The 15,705-nt window shown below is 39.2% G+C and overlaps 2 protein-coding genes across 11 annotated transcripts in view; both read left to right on the forward strand.

Annotated features, from left to right (window-relative positions):
• TASP1 (taspase 1) overlaps positions 1–4,749 on the forward strand; it is a 76,010-nt gene extending 71,261 nt beyond the window's left edge. For all 7 annotated transcript variants that reach the window (XM_090134817.1, XM_090134814.1, XM_031598210.2 and 4 more), the window contains one exon: positions 3,211–4,749. Coding sequence is in view for 6 of the 7 variants with exons in the window: in XM_090134814.1 (XP_089990940.1) it covers positions 3,211–3,303 (93 nt within the window). In the remaining variant the exon portion in view is untranslated. The remainder of the gene's footprint in view (positions 1–3,210) is intronic.
• A 3,852-nt stretch (positions 4,750–8,601) lies between these two features.
• Positions 8,602–15,705, forward strand: part of LOC116232097 (uncharacterized) — an 86,213-nt gene continuing 79,109 nt past the window's right edge. For 3 of the 4 annotated variants that reach the window (XR_016463940.1, XR_004167607.2, XR_016463944.1), the window contains exons 1-2: positions 8,602–8,794; positions 9,242–9,355. The gene's annotated coding sequence lies outside the window, so the exon portion shown is untranslated. Of the gene's footprint in view, positions 8,795–9,241; positions 9,364–15,705 lie in introns of all 4 variants that reach the window. The other variant, XR_016463941.1, reaches the window with a different exon arrangement.

The following is a 15,705-nucleotide window of genomic DNA, read 5'->3' on the forward strand; positions in this document are numbered from 1 at the left end:
ACAAGGCCTGCACCAACCTCGCTTTCTTCCCTAGGGAAACAAATCAAAACATTTTCTCAGGGACAGTAAAATTTCTATTTATGGAGCCAAAGATCTGGATAGCCTTGTCATTCTTGACCTACCTTTCCTCAACATGCTCTTGTTTTCTCAAGGAGAGGCTTCTTTGAAGCTCGATGGAGGATTAATTCTGAAAAAAAAATTCTTCTTTTCCTATTTTTGTTCAATTTTCTCCAGATGTGGGCTCATTCAGATTGTAAAGCTGATGTATTAATCAAATCAACCAAAAGCTTTCAAATGTTTCTCTTTTTTGTTTCTTTGTTGTTGTATTTAAAAAAATATTTTTTTATATTTTCAGTCTAGTCTAATACATTGTGCAATCTGGACTTAATGTAAAATATGATGTTGGGGATATAGAAATGTAACAAACGTTACAAATAAGTTCTGTGGTTGCATTTTAAATGTCTTCAGTGTTCTTTGAAGTTTATTTTTATTTACTCAAGTTCATTCTTATGGCTAGGAACAAAGGAGATATAATTGTAAGAATGCACTTGGAAGTTTATCTGAATTTGTCTTGACATGTTAATTTTATCCTTTGATACTACTTATTAATTAACGAATTTTAAATACTATCATCTCCTATCTAGGGATTTTGCTCTACATAAGACAGACACTAGTGAAAGTAAAAAGTCAGTGTAAAACACTGTCTGTGTTTGCTTGGTCATACAAAGTATGCAAATAAAAAGGTTCAGTTAAGGCTGTAAGAAAGACTTAGTTATGTGGCTTGGATGTTTCTGTAAATGGAAGTGTACATATGCTACTATATGGTGCTGGATTTTTTGGTTTTGTCTCTTTATAGATGATAACTCTTTTTTCCTTCTACACGAAGTATGTTTTTGTATGCTTTGGACATCTATTTAAATGTAGGTACTTGATAATACACTGATAGACATTAAGTATCTGTTTTTCTTCTCTTGGATTTTTTTCCTTTCCTTACTCAAGATCTTACTGAGATATTATGCTTAGCTAACTTTTAAAAAATTACTAGGCATTTATCTTTGGCTTGTGAGTTAACTCAAGCCTGAGTAAAAAATTAATTCATAACCCTAGAACTGTAGAATATCCCAAGTTGGAGGAGACCCATAAGGATCATCGAGTCCAGCCATTTTGGTGAAAAAGCTAATTTACACAAATAAAGTAAGATCTGTTGTAGTTATGATGGAAAAAAATAATTATACGATTTGTGATAATCACACTAGTGCTGATATTTCTTCTGTTTTGGTAGTGTTTTCTTGTTATACCTCTTGACATCATCTTTGTGCCACTGTGCTTTTTGTTGTCCTGATGCTGTGTTCTGCTAATAATTCTGATAGATTGCTGTGTAAGCAATCTCACTTAGAAATGATGCTTGATTTAGTCTAGACTACAGGTTTGCTTTGATTGCAGAATCTCACTGAACAACCAGTGGCATTTGTCCTCTGAGGAAAGATGGCTATGGTGCCCCTTGAATAATGTTGTTTTTACACTGTCATCCTATCCCACGTTTCATTTAGAAATGTTCACAGGCCTGGAAAAATGTCTTCAGTCCTTTGGCCTTAAAAATCAAAAATACCCTTCTTTTATTTGTTTTTCTTTCTCTCTCTCTCTCTCTCTCTCTCTCTCTCTTTTTTAACTTAGGAGACAGTATCTTAAAAATTATAAAGTTGTCAATTACATTTAAGAGAAGATAAGGGATTTGAAAAGATCTTTTTTTTCTTGAAATAGTAAATAAAAACCAAAATTTTTCTGAAAGAAGGAAGATATTCATATATCAAGCACAAACGCCAGAGCTCAAAGTTTAGCAGTAAAATGAAAACCTTTAAATATTTTTAATTAAATATCATTCTGTAATTTAACTGAAAACTTGACCACCTAAGAGCAGAAACCAGGATACTCTGGTTCAAGAAGGGAATTGAAAGAAGTTGTATCTAAGCCGCAAAACCTCTCTGGGATGCAATGAATTGTGGTTATAATATCAAATAACTTTCTGTTCAATTGATGCAAATTACACTTGTGGGACTTTTAACATCACAGAATCATAGAATGGCTTGGGTTGGAAGTGGGTCCTTGAAGGACATTTACTCCAACTCCCTTACAACCCATTGCCTCGTTGCTTGTTATACATTTTTCAGCACTTAAACCTTTTAAAGGGAATAAGGTACATACAAAAACGTAAATATATAGTTGACTGTGCTTAGAGAAAGCTGTAATTTCTCACACCAGTAACTTCGCTGTTGTAGCTTTGTTGTAGTAGGAATCATTTCTTCTTCCTAATTTAATAATTAGGAAGTTTTTGGAGCATTAATGAATCACCTGATGAAATGTGTGACTTGTGCTCCTGCTTCAGTGAGAGGGGTGGCTATAGCATTGCTTGAGCTGCCTCAACTTTCTGCCTCAAACCCAGATAAATGCTATTTTCAGCCCTACTGCATTTTAGAGTTTCACTAAGGCTCTTTTTTATGTTTTACCAGAACCTATTCAGCAGCTCTGAAACTTGGAAGCAACAAAGTTTGTAGAAACATGCTTCTGAGTCTTTTCACTGCCTTGGTTAAACATTGATTTAGCCCTTGGCCTATATTAAAGCAACCAATATATGTGAAAATGGCTCTGCTGTAGCTCAAAATTAACAGTGCATATGAAAACATAAGCAAGTTTTCTCCATGGAAAAGATGCCTTTTGACAGAAACACAATTGGTTTTGGGGTACTATTTTTTTATATATATTTTCATCATTGCAGTTGTCACATACAATAAAGTACGAGTTCATCTCTGTCAAATATCTTTATCTAGAATTTCTGTAAACCATACTTTTGTATACAGTGCTGATTTTCTTTGTATCTTCCTAAGGAATAGGCTAATAAACATGGAATTTCACAGTTATTTTTCTTTTGTTTTGATACAGAATAATTCTTTCTTCTATTTTCAGTGAACTGAGTCATTCAGTTTACCTTTTCTACACATCTGTCATGGTCATTCTCTTCATGTGTTAAACACTAAGACAAACAAAATGCAAAAGAATCCAAATTGCTTACAGCTTTTCTAGTTTCTTTGTCATTTGTCCTTTGGGCTGCAATCATTAAACAGGTAAATTGTTCAATACTTGCAAGCTTGCTCTGTGTCCTGCATAATTTTGCCTCTCATCGTACTTGGTAACACTCTCTTGACTTTCCCACAGACTCACATTTCAAGACTTCCTCCTGGAGCGGTGGCAGGACAGTCCGTAGCAATAGAAGGAGGAGTTTGCCGACTGGAGAGCCCAGAAAGCTGAACAGTTGATTCTTCACTTCATTGCAAAGAATGTGAATGACGTTTTCTACAATAAGTTTTTTTGTGTGTCGTAACAAATGTTGGAAATTCTACTCTTGCTTTATACGCCATATTGCCACCATGTGCTCCATAACTTGAGACAAGTGCTGCTGTAGTTTATGTTCTCACTCTGTGAATGGGAGTGTGTGCATGTTTATTTTTTCCCTGATAAAATAGGACCTCTTCCCAGTTGTACAAAGATTATATATGATTAGTGATTACGTTCTCATTGTTTTATGTTTGAAAAATATCTGAAAGTTAAAACGAAATAATAATTTAAATGTGGTCACAATTGTCATTCATGTTCTAAATTTGAAAGGAACAGGCCTTTGAAGTGGATATATAAGTATGCAAAAATGATTATGGTTTCAAAGTTTCTCAGTGATTTAAGGAAATCCAGTGGTGGTTTAAACATGGATTGTTTTTTTCCTCCCCAATAAGGAGGAATTTTTTTTGTCAAAGAATGGTTTCAGTGAAACAAACTAGAGCAAAATTAAGGCTAGAATTGTTCTAAATAATCTTATAAGTCATATCTCTGTTTCCAAACTAAGATGTTAATAGCTTCAAGCTGTATCTATTACAAAATGCTATATGAAGATAATGTATCGTAATGCAGTCTTTATGTATAATGGAATATTACAATGTAAATAAGAAAACAAAGTTTATGGAAAGATTCAATATTATTCTTTGCTTCTGTTTTAAATCTATTTTTAAGAGAGGTACAGAAATGAGCATATTACTGGATGCAAAGTGCAATGTGTATTGAATGGATGCTGGGAATTCTGATACTAGCTTTCTTACGGATAAAGCAACTTCCTAAAGTCCAGCCACAGCATGGGTATTTATATAACTGTGTGTAATATATATGTACTGTGCATAAATTTACTGTAATTTTTTTACACCTTCAACAAAACTGCAGTATAAAACAGTGTAAACCTTGTCTGCCTTGTGAAGCGTTGGCAGCTGAACTGTCTTTTGTCACCAGTTCTGATATGTTAGCCAGATCGCCTGTCCTAAAAGTGACTTCTCACATACAATCTTCCACTCGGTACTTCTTTCTTCACAGCACTGGCAGCAATAGAAGACTTTTGTAATTACTTCATTGTCATGATAAGTATGCCAAAGAAAAATTAAATTAGTTCATCTTTTTCCCTGGTGGATATTTGATAATTCTGTTTTCAGAAATAGTGGATGAATAGGTATTCAAACTGTATTCGCTTAATTGGGCATTGTACTATCCTCTTTTGTAATGTTGTGCCTGCCTATAACAGACCTACTTGACTGCTGATTAAATGGTTACATTGATTGTAGTACCAATGTTTCTTGGATAACAATCTTAATACGTTATTTTAGTAGCCTGAATTCATTTTCACTCTTATGTTAAATAATACATTGAGATATGTTCTTATTTGTGTCTGTTCTTTTTTTTAATCATGACATCAGTGTAGTCCTGTAGTTTAAGATATCTCTATGAATACTTGTAGATAATATGAAACAAGCTTTTCAGGCTGCAAAACCAAAAAGTGGAATGCATCTGTCTAAAGTTGTTTGTGCTGAGGTGTCTATCCGTATCCTTGAAGGTACAGCCAAAGTCTGGTCAGATAGAGTGAAGAAGTGTAGTGGTTTACACAAGTTAAAGTTTGACAGTGCAGAGTACAACACTTCAGAAATGTTCTAACAATGAAGTTTAGTTGTCAGAGCCATTGAAATTTCTCTAACATACAACATTAAGTGATTTTGTGGGTGCTGCACTGTATAATGTGTGAAGAATAGTTATAATTCTTGTGAGTTAGTGTGTACCCATATTTGAAAATGGCATATTTCTTGCAGAAGTTAAAGCGATGGTGATAACCATTCAATTGCTTTTCAGTATTGCCTTTGTAGAAACACTGGCATGAATTCACTTTTATGTAACAAGGAATGCAGAAGGGCTTGTGCAGTGTGTAAATTGATAAGTTGTTTCTTCCACTTACTTGCTTAATGTCTCCTTATGGAGACCAGGATGCCAATTTATGATCTTTTTCCCATGTACTATCTCAGAATTTTATTTTTGTGTGTATTCGTACATACTCATATGTGTATATATATATATATAATTGTAACTCAAAAATCAGTGTGCTTAGCTTTTCTTTTGCTTTCATTTCTATGTAATATTCCAATCAATTACTTCCTAAGCAACTTTTGTGGAAAAAAGCCAGGCTTCTTTGTGGAATTATGCAGGTGTTATTGTTTGAACTTTAGCCATGTCTCTTTTCATTGTCCAACTTTTCCTTCTATCTGGCTAGAGGAAAAAGACATTCTTGTCCTGAGAATCACAAGAAAGGTACAGAGCACAAACCAGGTACAGAGCTGACTTTATACCTTTAGTACTCATGAGAAGGAAACTGTCTTAGGACATTTGCATTTCTGTATCAGTAATCATGAAGACTGGCAGGAGCACAGCTTCCTATCATCCTACTCCCACTTCAGCCAAATGAGAGTTCTTAAGCTACCTTAATTGTGGGTCTAATTCTGCTTCCAGGTCTATTTTGGACTTCAAAAGGGCTTAATGAAAAGTAAGTGGTGAGGACAGACACTTAGCAATGAAGTGATCTGTAAACTCTTGTACGTGACAAGTAACCATTGCCACTGGCACAAGCAAATACAGTCCAAGAGGAAATTACAAAGTTGGTGGTAGTAGCTGTCTAAAATTATAAAGGAAGGATAACCAGATGAAATGCATATAAATACAAACAATTTGAATACTCTTGATTTTATACTCAAACACACAATTACATGTCCTTGGTTATTTTGTAGCAGACAAGTTGGTGCCAGAGTAGTCACTAATCTGTTATAATAAATTTTACTTCTAAAAGCTTGTAATAGCCTCTCACAGTAAAGTGTAGTGGTGATTTGAATTCCACTTTGTGTATTCTGTAGTTACGAAGAGTATGTTTCTCTGCTTATGAACAAATCTCTAGAAAGGGTGTGAGATGAAAGTGATTTGACTGGCAAGGAAGAGGGAGCCCAGTTCAATGAAACTATAGGCATTCCCTATGTACAGGTTGATATGGGAGATGCTGTGGCTGAAGGAGGAGGAAGCAAAGACAGTTAAAAAATTATTGAGGGTATTAACAAGGTTGTGGTAACTGCTGTTGTTAACTAAAATGGAAGTTAATAGCAGAGTCTGGATAAGGAGTCCGAAACCACTGAATATTACGGTATTAGAAGTGGAATAGATGCAGCCACCATAATTTCTAATGGCTCTATAGACAGCACCACTGATTAATAAGAGCTGTTTTCTTTTTGCTCCATTTTTTTTTTTTTTTAAACAGAAAACTGTAGGAGTTGCAGGCTGTTCTGCTCTAATAGCCCGGTGCTTGATCATTTGTTCCATTACAGCATAGTACAGAGTTGAGGAGTGGTTTTATTGTTTAAGGACCAATAGTGATGCAGTATTCATCTTCTACCTAACCTGGGCAATAAATCCCCATAAAAATTGGCTAGATCACTTAATATTGATTTGAGCCCAATAAATGTCTGTCATGTGCCTAAACAAACCATGTGAAATTGTGAACATGAAAGCAACTGCCATGGTGAGACTTGCTTTCCCATGGCTTTGTATCTTGACCACAACACCTTTGGTTGCCTCAGAAGTCTTTTATGTGATGGTAATGCAGTACATGCATTTTATGTCCCATGCCCTGCGCTCTTTCACTAACTTTTAAGCTCACAATTCCTTGCAAGGTTGTGCTCTTCTTTCTGTGCTCCCCATCCCAATACAGAAGTGCCAGCTGACCACTCTCCTCAGTCTTCAGATGCTGCAGTATCTGTAGCCAACTCTCCTGCACCCAGTAATGCATCCTGACATGCATTACTGCACAAGAGAGCACATGTGTGTTGTGGTGAGTTAAGTGTCTCCTGGATCTTGGCTGCTGGTCTCAAGGGTAAGAGTAACTCCCAGGATGAAGGTTGTACAGGCCTGTAGGCAATGAGTAGCTGTCAGATGTGTGGTTCTGCTCAGATTTGTAGAAATAGGCCAAGGGAGGCAGGAAGTCCTCAGGTACTACAGATAGCATGAGTCTGTAAGCATGGTGTCCAGGCTAGAAGAGTTTGAAGTAACTGCTTTATCTTGCTTCTTAAATAGTATATGAGAAGCTTGAGACAAACCAACCTACACCAAAAGCTACTATGATCACCAGTCCCTTGGGGGTGATGTGGAGGGGCAGGCTCCAGCTAGCCTGGGGAGAAAACAGTACCAATGCTCAGCTGGAGTCTGTATAAACCTGCAGAGGACTATGGGTGACATATCCTTGTGTGGTTAACCCCCGTCTGCACGCTGTGCAGAAGTATATCAACTAGGCATCCAGGCAGACTAACAAAGAAACTCCGCAGCTTATATCCCCCCCCACCCCCCCTCCCTCTGGGATTCTATCAGTCAGCTACAATATATTGTAATAGATATTTAGGCTAGCGTTGCCCAATGTATTACACTCCATCACACTGGTGTAAACATCCATGCACTTACGTGGAAAGAAACTACCTTAGCTCTCTGAAACAAAAGGCCTTGTGAAGTTGCTAAAATGCAATTCTCAGAAAGCATTAGTTGAAGGCAAATGTTTGAAATGAGATCGTGTCTCCAGTGAAGTCACTAGGAGCTCAGCCATGAGCTTTGGCAGAGCCAGGACATCACTCTTTGAAGTGTTTCTCTCGGAGGAGTCAAACATTATAAGTCCCTTAATGCTAACACTGGAGACTTCAGAAATGAGATTGAGCAAGATATTTGGATGACTGATGCTTATTTTTCTGGATTATCTGGGAATATCTGGTGGGTGTGCTGAGTTTGAGAAGTTAGGTGGAAGAACCAACATGCAGACTTTCCTGTTTTAAACAATTTGAAGTCAGGCTATAACTTTGCTGCAGATGGAGCTCTTTGCTAGCCAAGGACTTTCAGCACTTCTTTATAGTTTAAATATTTTTTCTAAAGGGGATAATTGCTTCCCTGAAGATGTACTGCAGTAGTATGGGATACACTGCGAGGTACAGCACAAACATTAGCAAGGATTTGCTTTTGCTTTATCCAGCTTACCAGTGGTAAAACCACCATATTCAGAGTGAAGTGCCAAAAAACCACCATACCAGCCTGGACTGTAAAGTCTGTGCTTACTACCACTGAAATAGAAATGTTGTTACATGTTTTGGGTCACTTCCGGAAGGTTCCGAGGGCGCCATCTTGGGTGAGATGCTTCCCTCAGCAGCTCTCAGGGAAGCACAAAATGGCACCAGGCAGCAAGGCGTGAGGGGAGAAGGGGTGCTCCAGGCTGCAGCCTGTGAGAAGGACCTACATGGAGCAGGGCAAGAGTGGGGAGGAAGCAGGCTGAAGGAAGCTGGTGTTCTCACTAGCAAACATATTTTCACTGGCCACATGTTATTAAGCGTTTTACCCAAGTCTGTTTTGCTGGTGATGGTGCTTGGTAAGTGATCTCCGCCTTGTAATTTCATCTGAATTTCCATCCCCGTTGAGGGGAAGTGAGAAGCAAAGCAGTGCACTGCACATGCACATTGCACCTAGAACTTCCTGAAGGCCAAATCCTGAAGAAAAGTTTTGCAGATGACCATTTATTGTGGTAGCTCAGTTTTCTCTTGCATCAGTGAGCTGCATTTTGGGCCTAGCAGCTGCAGGGTTGGTAGGCCTGTTTTCAAGGAAACACAGGAGCACAGGGCTGCAGGAAGGTGGGATAACCCTTTTATTGTTAAATTAGTTATAGAGTGAAGCTGCCCTCACTTTGTGCTCACTGTGATTAGCACTTCTGTTGGATATTGCTTCTCAGGGAGTCACTGCTACAACGCACTGCAAATTTTGTTGGGGAAAAATAAAATTGATATGTTCATAAAATCACATTCTTTGCCTGATTTTGCAGGAATCGAGTCTAGTGAAGTGCAGTTCTCAATCCGATGAAGAAATTGTTTCTGAAGTTTGGATTCCAATCCTTTCCAAAGGCGTGAACTCCTGTGAGGAGATAAGAGCATGCCAGGTACTGAGGTAATTAACGGTCAGCGTTGTGACATGAAGGCCTTTGAAAGCAATGATGTGTGTGTCTGAGGAGGGAAGGGAGATTGTTTCAAACCCCATGCTTAGTGCATTAATGCATCGTGTAATTTCTGTGAAAGAAAATTAGCTAACCAGAAGACAAACAATGCCAGGCACAGCAGAGGAGGCCTTATGATACATGATTTGAAATAAAGTTACAATCAGAAAGCTGTAAACCACTTTGTTCTTCAGGGAGGAGAACAGGATAGAAAAAGCATCATTTTTGGGTGTACTCTTTGCACATCACACAAGTTTTTTCAGGTAAGTTTCAAGAGTCTTGACCAGCATGAGGGAGTTGCCTAAATTACAAGAGAACTCAAAGTAAGGAAAGTCCCAACTGTAAGTGGTAAACAAAAACCCAGGGGGAGTTTTACTGTTAAAAAAAAAATATGTGAGGGGCAGAAGGCAAATGAATTGTTTTCTTGGCCAAATTGTGACTCAGAGTTATAAGTTGAGGTATGAACTGATTCTGTTTTCTTCCTTTGGTATTTCTTTTATTGGAATTGTTTTTGATTCTGAAACAAAGATGCCTTCTTTGCTTTGCTAGTATAAAATTATTTTCACTTTAAACATCTCTAGAGGCACAGAAACTTATTTAAAAAGAAGATTCTGCTTCAACTGGGGAGATGACAAACCCAGATAGGGATGTCTGTATGGACCCTGCAAGGATGTGGCACCTGAATGTGTTCAGATGTCTGAAGAAATAGGGTGGATTTTCAACACTTAAGTACTCATCTCTGTTCTTCATGTTCAACTGCCATTGTGTGCTCCGGAACAGCTTGATTCATAATTAAGAACTTAGGCTGTTAGGCTGGTGCAAAAATTGATTTTAAACACTTAATTTGCCTTTTTTTTTCCGGACTTTTCATAATTGGCAATGATCTAATCTATTATACGATATGGCAAGTTTTACACTGAATAGTGTGTGAAGAAGGCACTGCAGCCCTGGAGACTGCTGGTAGCAGGGCAGATGATGAGAATGATGAAGGAAGCACAGCTGCTTTCTGAAGTGGACAAGTTTAGCTTTTCTGCTTGGCAAATTCTCTATCAGTGATGTCACTCAGTTGCTGCACGTGCGATCCTTTTGCTAAAAACAGTGTTCAGGTAGTTAAAAAAAGCTATGACAAACTCTGCATCCATTGTATAAATATAGATAGATTGGCTTTTTGGAACAGGGCATATAACAGAAAGATTAAATATTTTGTTTCTTCATTGAAGTCTTTCCTGTGGCTGGAAAGAAGACACAAGCCTTTTTCCCCTACCTGATAACTAATGAATCCTCCTCACCCTGAAAAATCCCAAAGAAGTCTTTCAAGTGAGAACTGAGATTTCCTCATCATTCTGTTTTTTGGTTATTTATATTTCAACAGCAGAAAGGCTGCAAGACCTCGTTCTTACCTTGTGATGTGTAAATAAGGATACCAAGGACATTTGATTTGGGCTGTAACAAATAATAGAGGCTCTTTCCTCCCAGTGTGCTCCCTGGTGAGGTAGTGCTGCACTGAGAGCTTTGCAAGCTGAGCCTGCGAGTCTCCAACCCTCTGCTTGATAAGGTGTGATGAGCCTTTCCAGTCTCATGGGAGTGAACATCCTCACACGTGGAGCTGAGATTTCCCCATCCTGGGCTATAGCTTTGTTGACAAGCTTATTTTTCATTTTAGCATAGTAAATAGAGTGTATCTCCTGCTTGGTGATGATTCATCTCTAATTATGTTTAATAATTAGAATTCCATCCTTGTCTACAGCTTTTTCCGTGCTCTGTCAAAGCGAGTAGGCTCTGCTCTGAACAGCTCCATCTGTTGGCACCACATCTCCATAGGAAAAAAAAAAATTCGTTTTACAACGCACGGAGATTGCAATGTCCGACGTGGCCGCAGGGCGGTACCGCACTCAGTTACAGGGCCCTTTGGGCACGGTTTCAGTATCTGAGCTAACGCACGTGGTCCCATTGCATCGTGCTACTCCACGTTCCATCCTGCTAGTGTGCTTGAGGGCTGAGGTGGATCAGGGCTGGTGTCCGAGCAGGGCAGAGCATCAGCCCGTTGCTGATTGCTGGTACCTAAATCCTTGTCATGTTTCCTCTCCTACGATTCTGGGAATGATTCTTCAGCATTAAGCCTCCATGTCGTGGTCTTTGCCAGAAGTGTTGATCAGGCAGGTTTAAGTTCAGTACAGACTTCCTTTTGTTTTTAAGAACCTAAAGCCCACTGCTGAGCACCAGTAAATTCAGCCATCTCTCTGGTGGCTGTGGATGTCTCAGGCTTGAGGCCGTCACTGTGCTGGAGCAGCTGCAGAGCTTGCACTAGGCTGGCATTGATTGGTGCAGCTTCATTTCCTTATAATTGTCCAAAGCTGGAGCTATTAGAAATAATAAGATTACAAACATAGGTTTGCCTTGGATGGTTCATACAGATTTCTGCCTCAAAGAAATAATTACCTGCCTTCTTGAAAATATTTTGTTATTCCACTGTTCTTGGTGTGTAGATATGAACAGGCTCACAGAGTATCCAGTGCTTGACATCAAGGTGTGGGTATTTTCAGTACTGACATTTCTTACATGTATCCTGATCCTCTGGTCCTAAAGCAAGAATGAGGCTGTCCTCATTCTATAGGTTTATTCTTTGGTGTTTTTTTTTAAAAACATTTTTTTCCTTAAGGGACATCAGATGTTCAGAGTATCAGAAAGTAACATATCTTTATGATGAGAGTAAGTATTCTGATTTTTGGCAGAGGATTTTTTTTTCATCTCCATAAAAGGGAAAAGAAATGTACTAGCTAAATGAATACAAACAGTTGGTTTCTCATGCTGTCACATGCAGCATGCAATACTATCCAGCCTCATTTGTGAACAAACAGTTCTAATTACACAGATGAAAAATGATACTTAAAAAGAAAAAAAACAAAACAAAACACTGTGCCCTTTGTTTGCTTATCTTCAGCTGTGATTGTCCTTTGGAGACTGAAGCCTGGGCCAGAGCTGACATAACCCAAGATAGATTACTTCCATGAACTTCAGCAAGAGTTTGGGATTAGACTATGCAATGCTGTAAAACACTGTGCCTCTCAGAAGGGCATGAGTGTATATTATTCATGGTACAGGCCTTAAAGAGTGAGATGTGAACAATATGGCATTCACTTCAGATTTCCAGACTTCTCTGCCTGGAAATGGGAACACCTCAGGGCATTCTGTTGCTGCCCTCTGGCATGAGTTGGATTGTCTTCACTTGTAGGCACAGCCACCCCAAGGAGGAGCAGCAACAATCAACAGAAGGGCACTGGTCAAGGCATTAGCAAGCTACAGAAAGCCACTTTCCTTCTGAGAATTAAAAGACAGGAGAATTAGAAAACAGTTTCCCACCATTCCATTGCCACATTCCCATTTTGGAAGGCAGGCTCTGCTGTCCTTTAACTAGGTTTTCTTGATGTTTTCATAGTTGTCTGATGTTGCAGAGCAATTTCCAACCTCCTGCAGGATGCTCCACACTTCTACAGCTGTGACTGTGATGATTGTGGCCATATGTTTGAAGACTAATCTCTTCCAAAGAACTGAATTGCAAAGAGACAACAGTCAGTTTTAATGGTGGGCACATTTCTGGTGGGTGCTTGGATGATATGTTGGGAGCTAAGAAGAATAAGAAGTCAAGTTGACGGAGCACACTGTAGGGGGGGAAAAAGAGAGAAAACTGAAATCGAATTACTTCACTTCAGAATTTTTTTGGCTATACTTGTAATGAAATCAAGTTTGGATCAGAGAAAGCAGCTACATCCTTGAAACAACCCCCATTCTGCTTGCTTGCTGAGCTACCCAAGCTGATTTGCTGCAAGCTTGAGATGTCTTCTCATTTTGAAGAAAAAGCATTATCATGGCTTGGGAAATGTGAGCAAGTCTGACTTTGGTTATGGAAAAGCTACTCGGCAGAAGTATGAAAAGCTTGCTGGTAAATCATTTACAAGAAAATATCTTGCTCGGCATGGGGTTTTCAGTGAGGGGGTCATATTTAATGACCTGCTTCAAATGTTATTATAAATCATTACTTCCTCACCCTCTAAATCACAGCTGCCTAATGCTCTGTATGCTGTCCCGTTAGAAGTGCCACTAACCTGTGAACATGTTGGAGTTTGGAGCCATGTGGCCCCATGGGATGGTGGGAGGTGCAGAAACATGAGGAGTCGTCAGGCATCCTGGGGGCCATGCCTGTCCCTCACTCAGCTCTTGTGTTTTTCATAGCACTGCCTGCCTCTGTGCAACACAAGGCCTTTGGGAGCGTTTTGACAACTAGTCCCGAGTAACCTAAATGAAAGCATGTCCCTGCTGCAGAACAAGAACAGTTTTCAGGAGAATAAAGAGGGCAAGTGTTCAGCCTACATTGAATGATGCCTTTGAGTTATGCAGGGAAACTTCTTCCAAACTGTGTAATAAACCTCATGCCTGCCTGTGACGGTCAGCAGGGCTTCACTGTAAACTGTTTCAGAGCCACCTGTGGTTAAACCTCTAAATCTCCTTCAGCTGATGCACAATCTGCAACAGCTAGAGGAGCATAAGTGATGGCAGCTCATGGTACTCTAGTGCCTGTCCAGACAGATGTCTGTGTATGAAGGAGAAGCTCCCTTCCCATTCAGAATAAGCTTCTCACCTTTGAAAGACAACAGCCAACACAAACACAAGGGAACGTGAGTCCCACATCCAGTTCTTGATGGAGATTTGAGCTTGTGCTGGAAGGAGGCAGTGGGCTGCTTTCATCTGTTTATTTTACACAGAGAGTTAGGGAAGAAAAATCTCAGGTCTGCCTGTGGAGCCACTGACTCCTTAGAGAAGTGCCTTTTTTTCTATCTTTAGATGATGACTTTAAAAAAAAATCTCTGTGTTTCACATATTCTTTTATGCCTATGTCACAGTCAGCAGTTCTGTAGGTCATTTAGAAAGATTTCATATGATGAGAATATGCAAGTGAAAGAGGAATATCTTTTGATGGATGTGTTTAATATAATAGTACTTTTATACTTAAAAAATAAGATTAAATATTTAACATCTCTTCAGTCAAGAGTGAGCATAAAAATAAAAGTCAAAGCATACTTAAGGTTTCACTCTTTCTTAACAGGATAGTCTTAGCTGAGGATAGAAAATAGGACTTATGATATGGCTTCAAAGTAAATGGGTAATTTTGGACTTGGGGTGAAAGTGGAGTAAGGAGCTGGGGAAGATAGCAGGAAGACAGCATAGGGATGAATGGGAAAATACAAACAAAATTTTTAGCAGAGTCACTACTACTGTAAATACAGTTGTGACAGAATGTAGAGACCAGCAACAGGCATACCATCACTGGGCTGTCCTGTCCCCTGCACAAAAACCAAGACTGGTGTTTGCAAAGGCTTTCTGTGTACATCATAATATTGTGCATTTTCCTGAATCTTTTTTTTTATTATTCTTTCCCCTGCACACAAATAAGATTTTAATTTTAGAAGACGTTCTGGTAGTCTTTTGTGGGCAGTTTGGAGGAGGGGAGATGAGTGTTGGTTAAGTATTTTGGTTTCTCTGTACAAATGCAGGGAAGTTTGTATGAACTCAGCTCAAACATTTGGCAGGTGTCACAAGCCTTTTGAGGGCTTCATTGAGAAGAAGATGTCTGAAGTCACTGCACATAGGTGAGCACAGAGCTTGTACAGTTTATACAGGTAATGTCCACATCAGTGCAGCTCACACAAATCTGCCTGACCACGCTTCCTCCCGCACACCGCAGTAGACCCACTTGCATGCTTATTGTTCTCTTGCCTCCAGAAGGCGGCTTAGCAGCCCCTGGTCCTTTCCCTCAACTGCAGTCAAACAGGAGGGCTCCCAACTACAACTTCTACAGGGATATAGCTCTATGCAAGACAAAGCTGTAAGAGCAAAAAACAACAGGTGTTGCAGAAATGCTGAGCCATAGCTTGAACCAGTGATTGAACACCTGGCAGGAAGGCAGGGCCAACCCAGGGGAACACAGGTGCACACAATGAACCAGGATCCACCCCTTCCCAGACTTCATTTAAGGGCTGGCAGTGGAGGTAAGGGTAGTTCTCTGGAGATTTCTCCATCTCTCAAGTTTTCTGAAGGTAAGTAGCTTTTTTTCTTTTATCTCTATGCCCATATAGTTGTGTTTGAGCAAATCCTTACTTGCTGCAATCTGGTCTCTTGCTGCTCTGCTGTTGTTTTGTTATGGTAGGCAGTTGTCTGCTTTCTATTGTGTTATGGTAGGTAGTTGTTTCTTTTTTTTTTTTTTTTTGCTTATATATTTTGTGAGTTTGTGTGGACTGGTA

This window comes from Phasianus colchicus, chromosome 2 (genome assembly GCF_987193195.1).
Source record: "Phasianus colchicus chromosome 2, bPhaCol1.hap1.1, whole genome shotgun sequence".
Lineage (NCBI taxonomy): Eukaryota > Metazoa > Chordata > Aves > Galliformes > Phasianidae > Phasianus > Phasianus colchicus.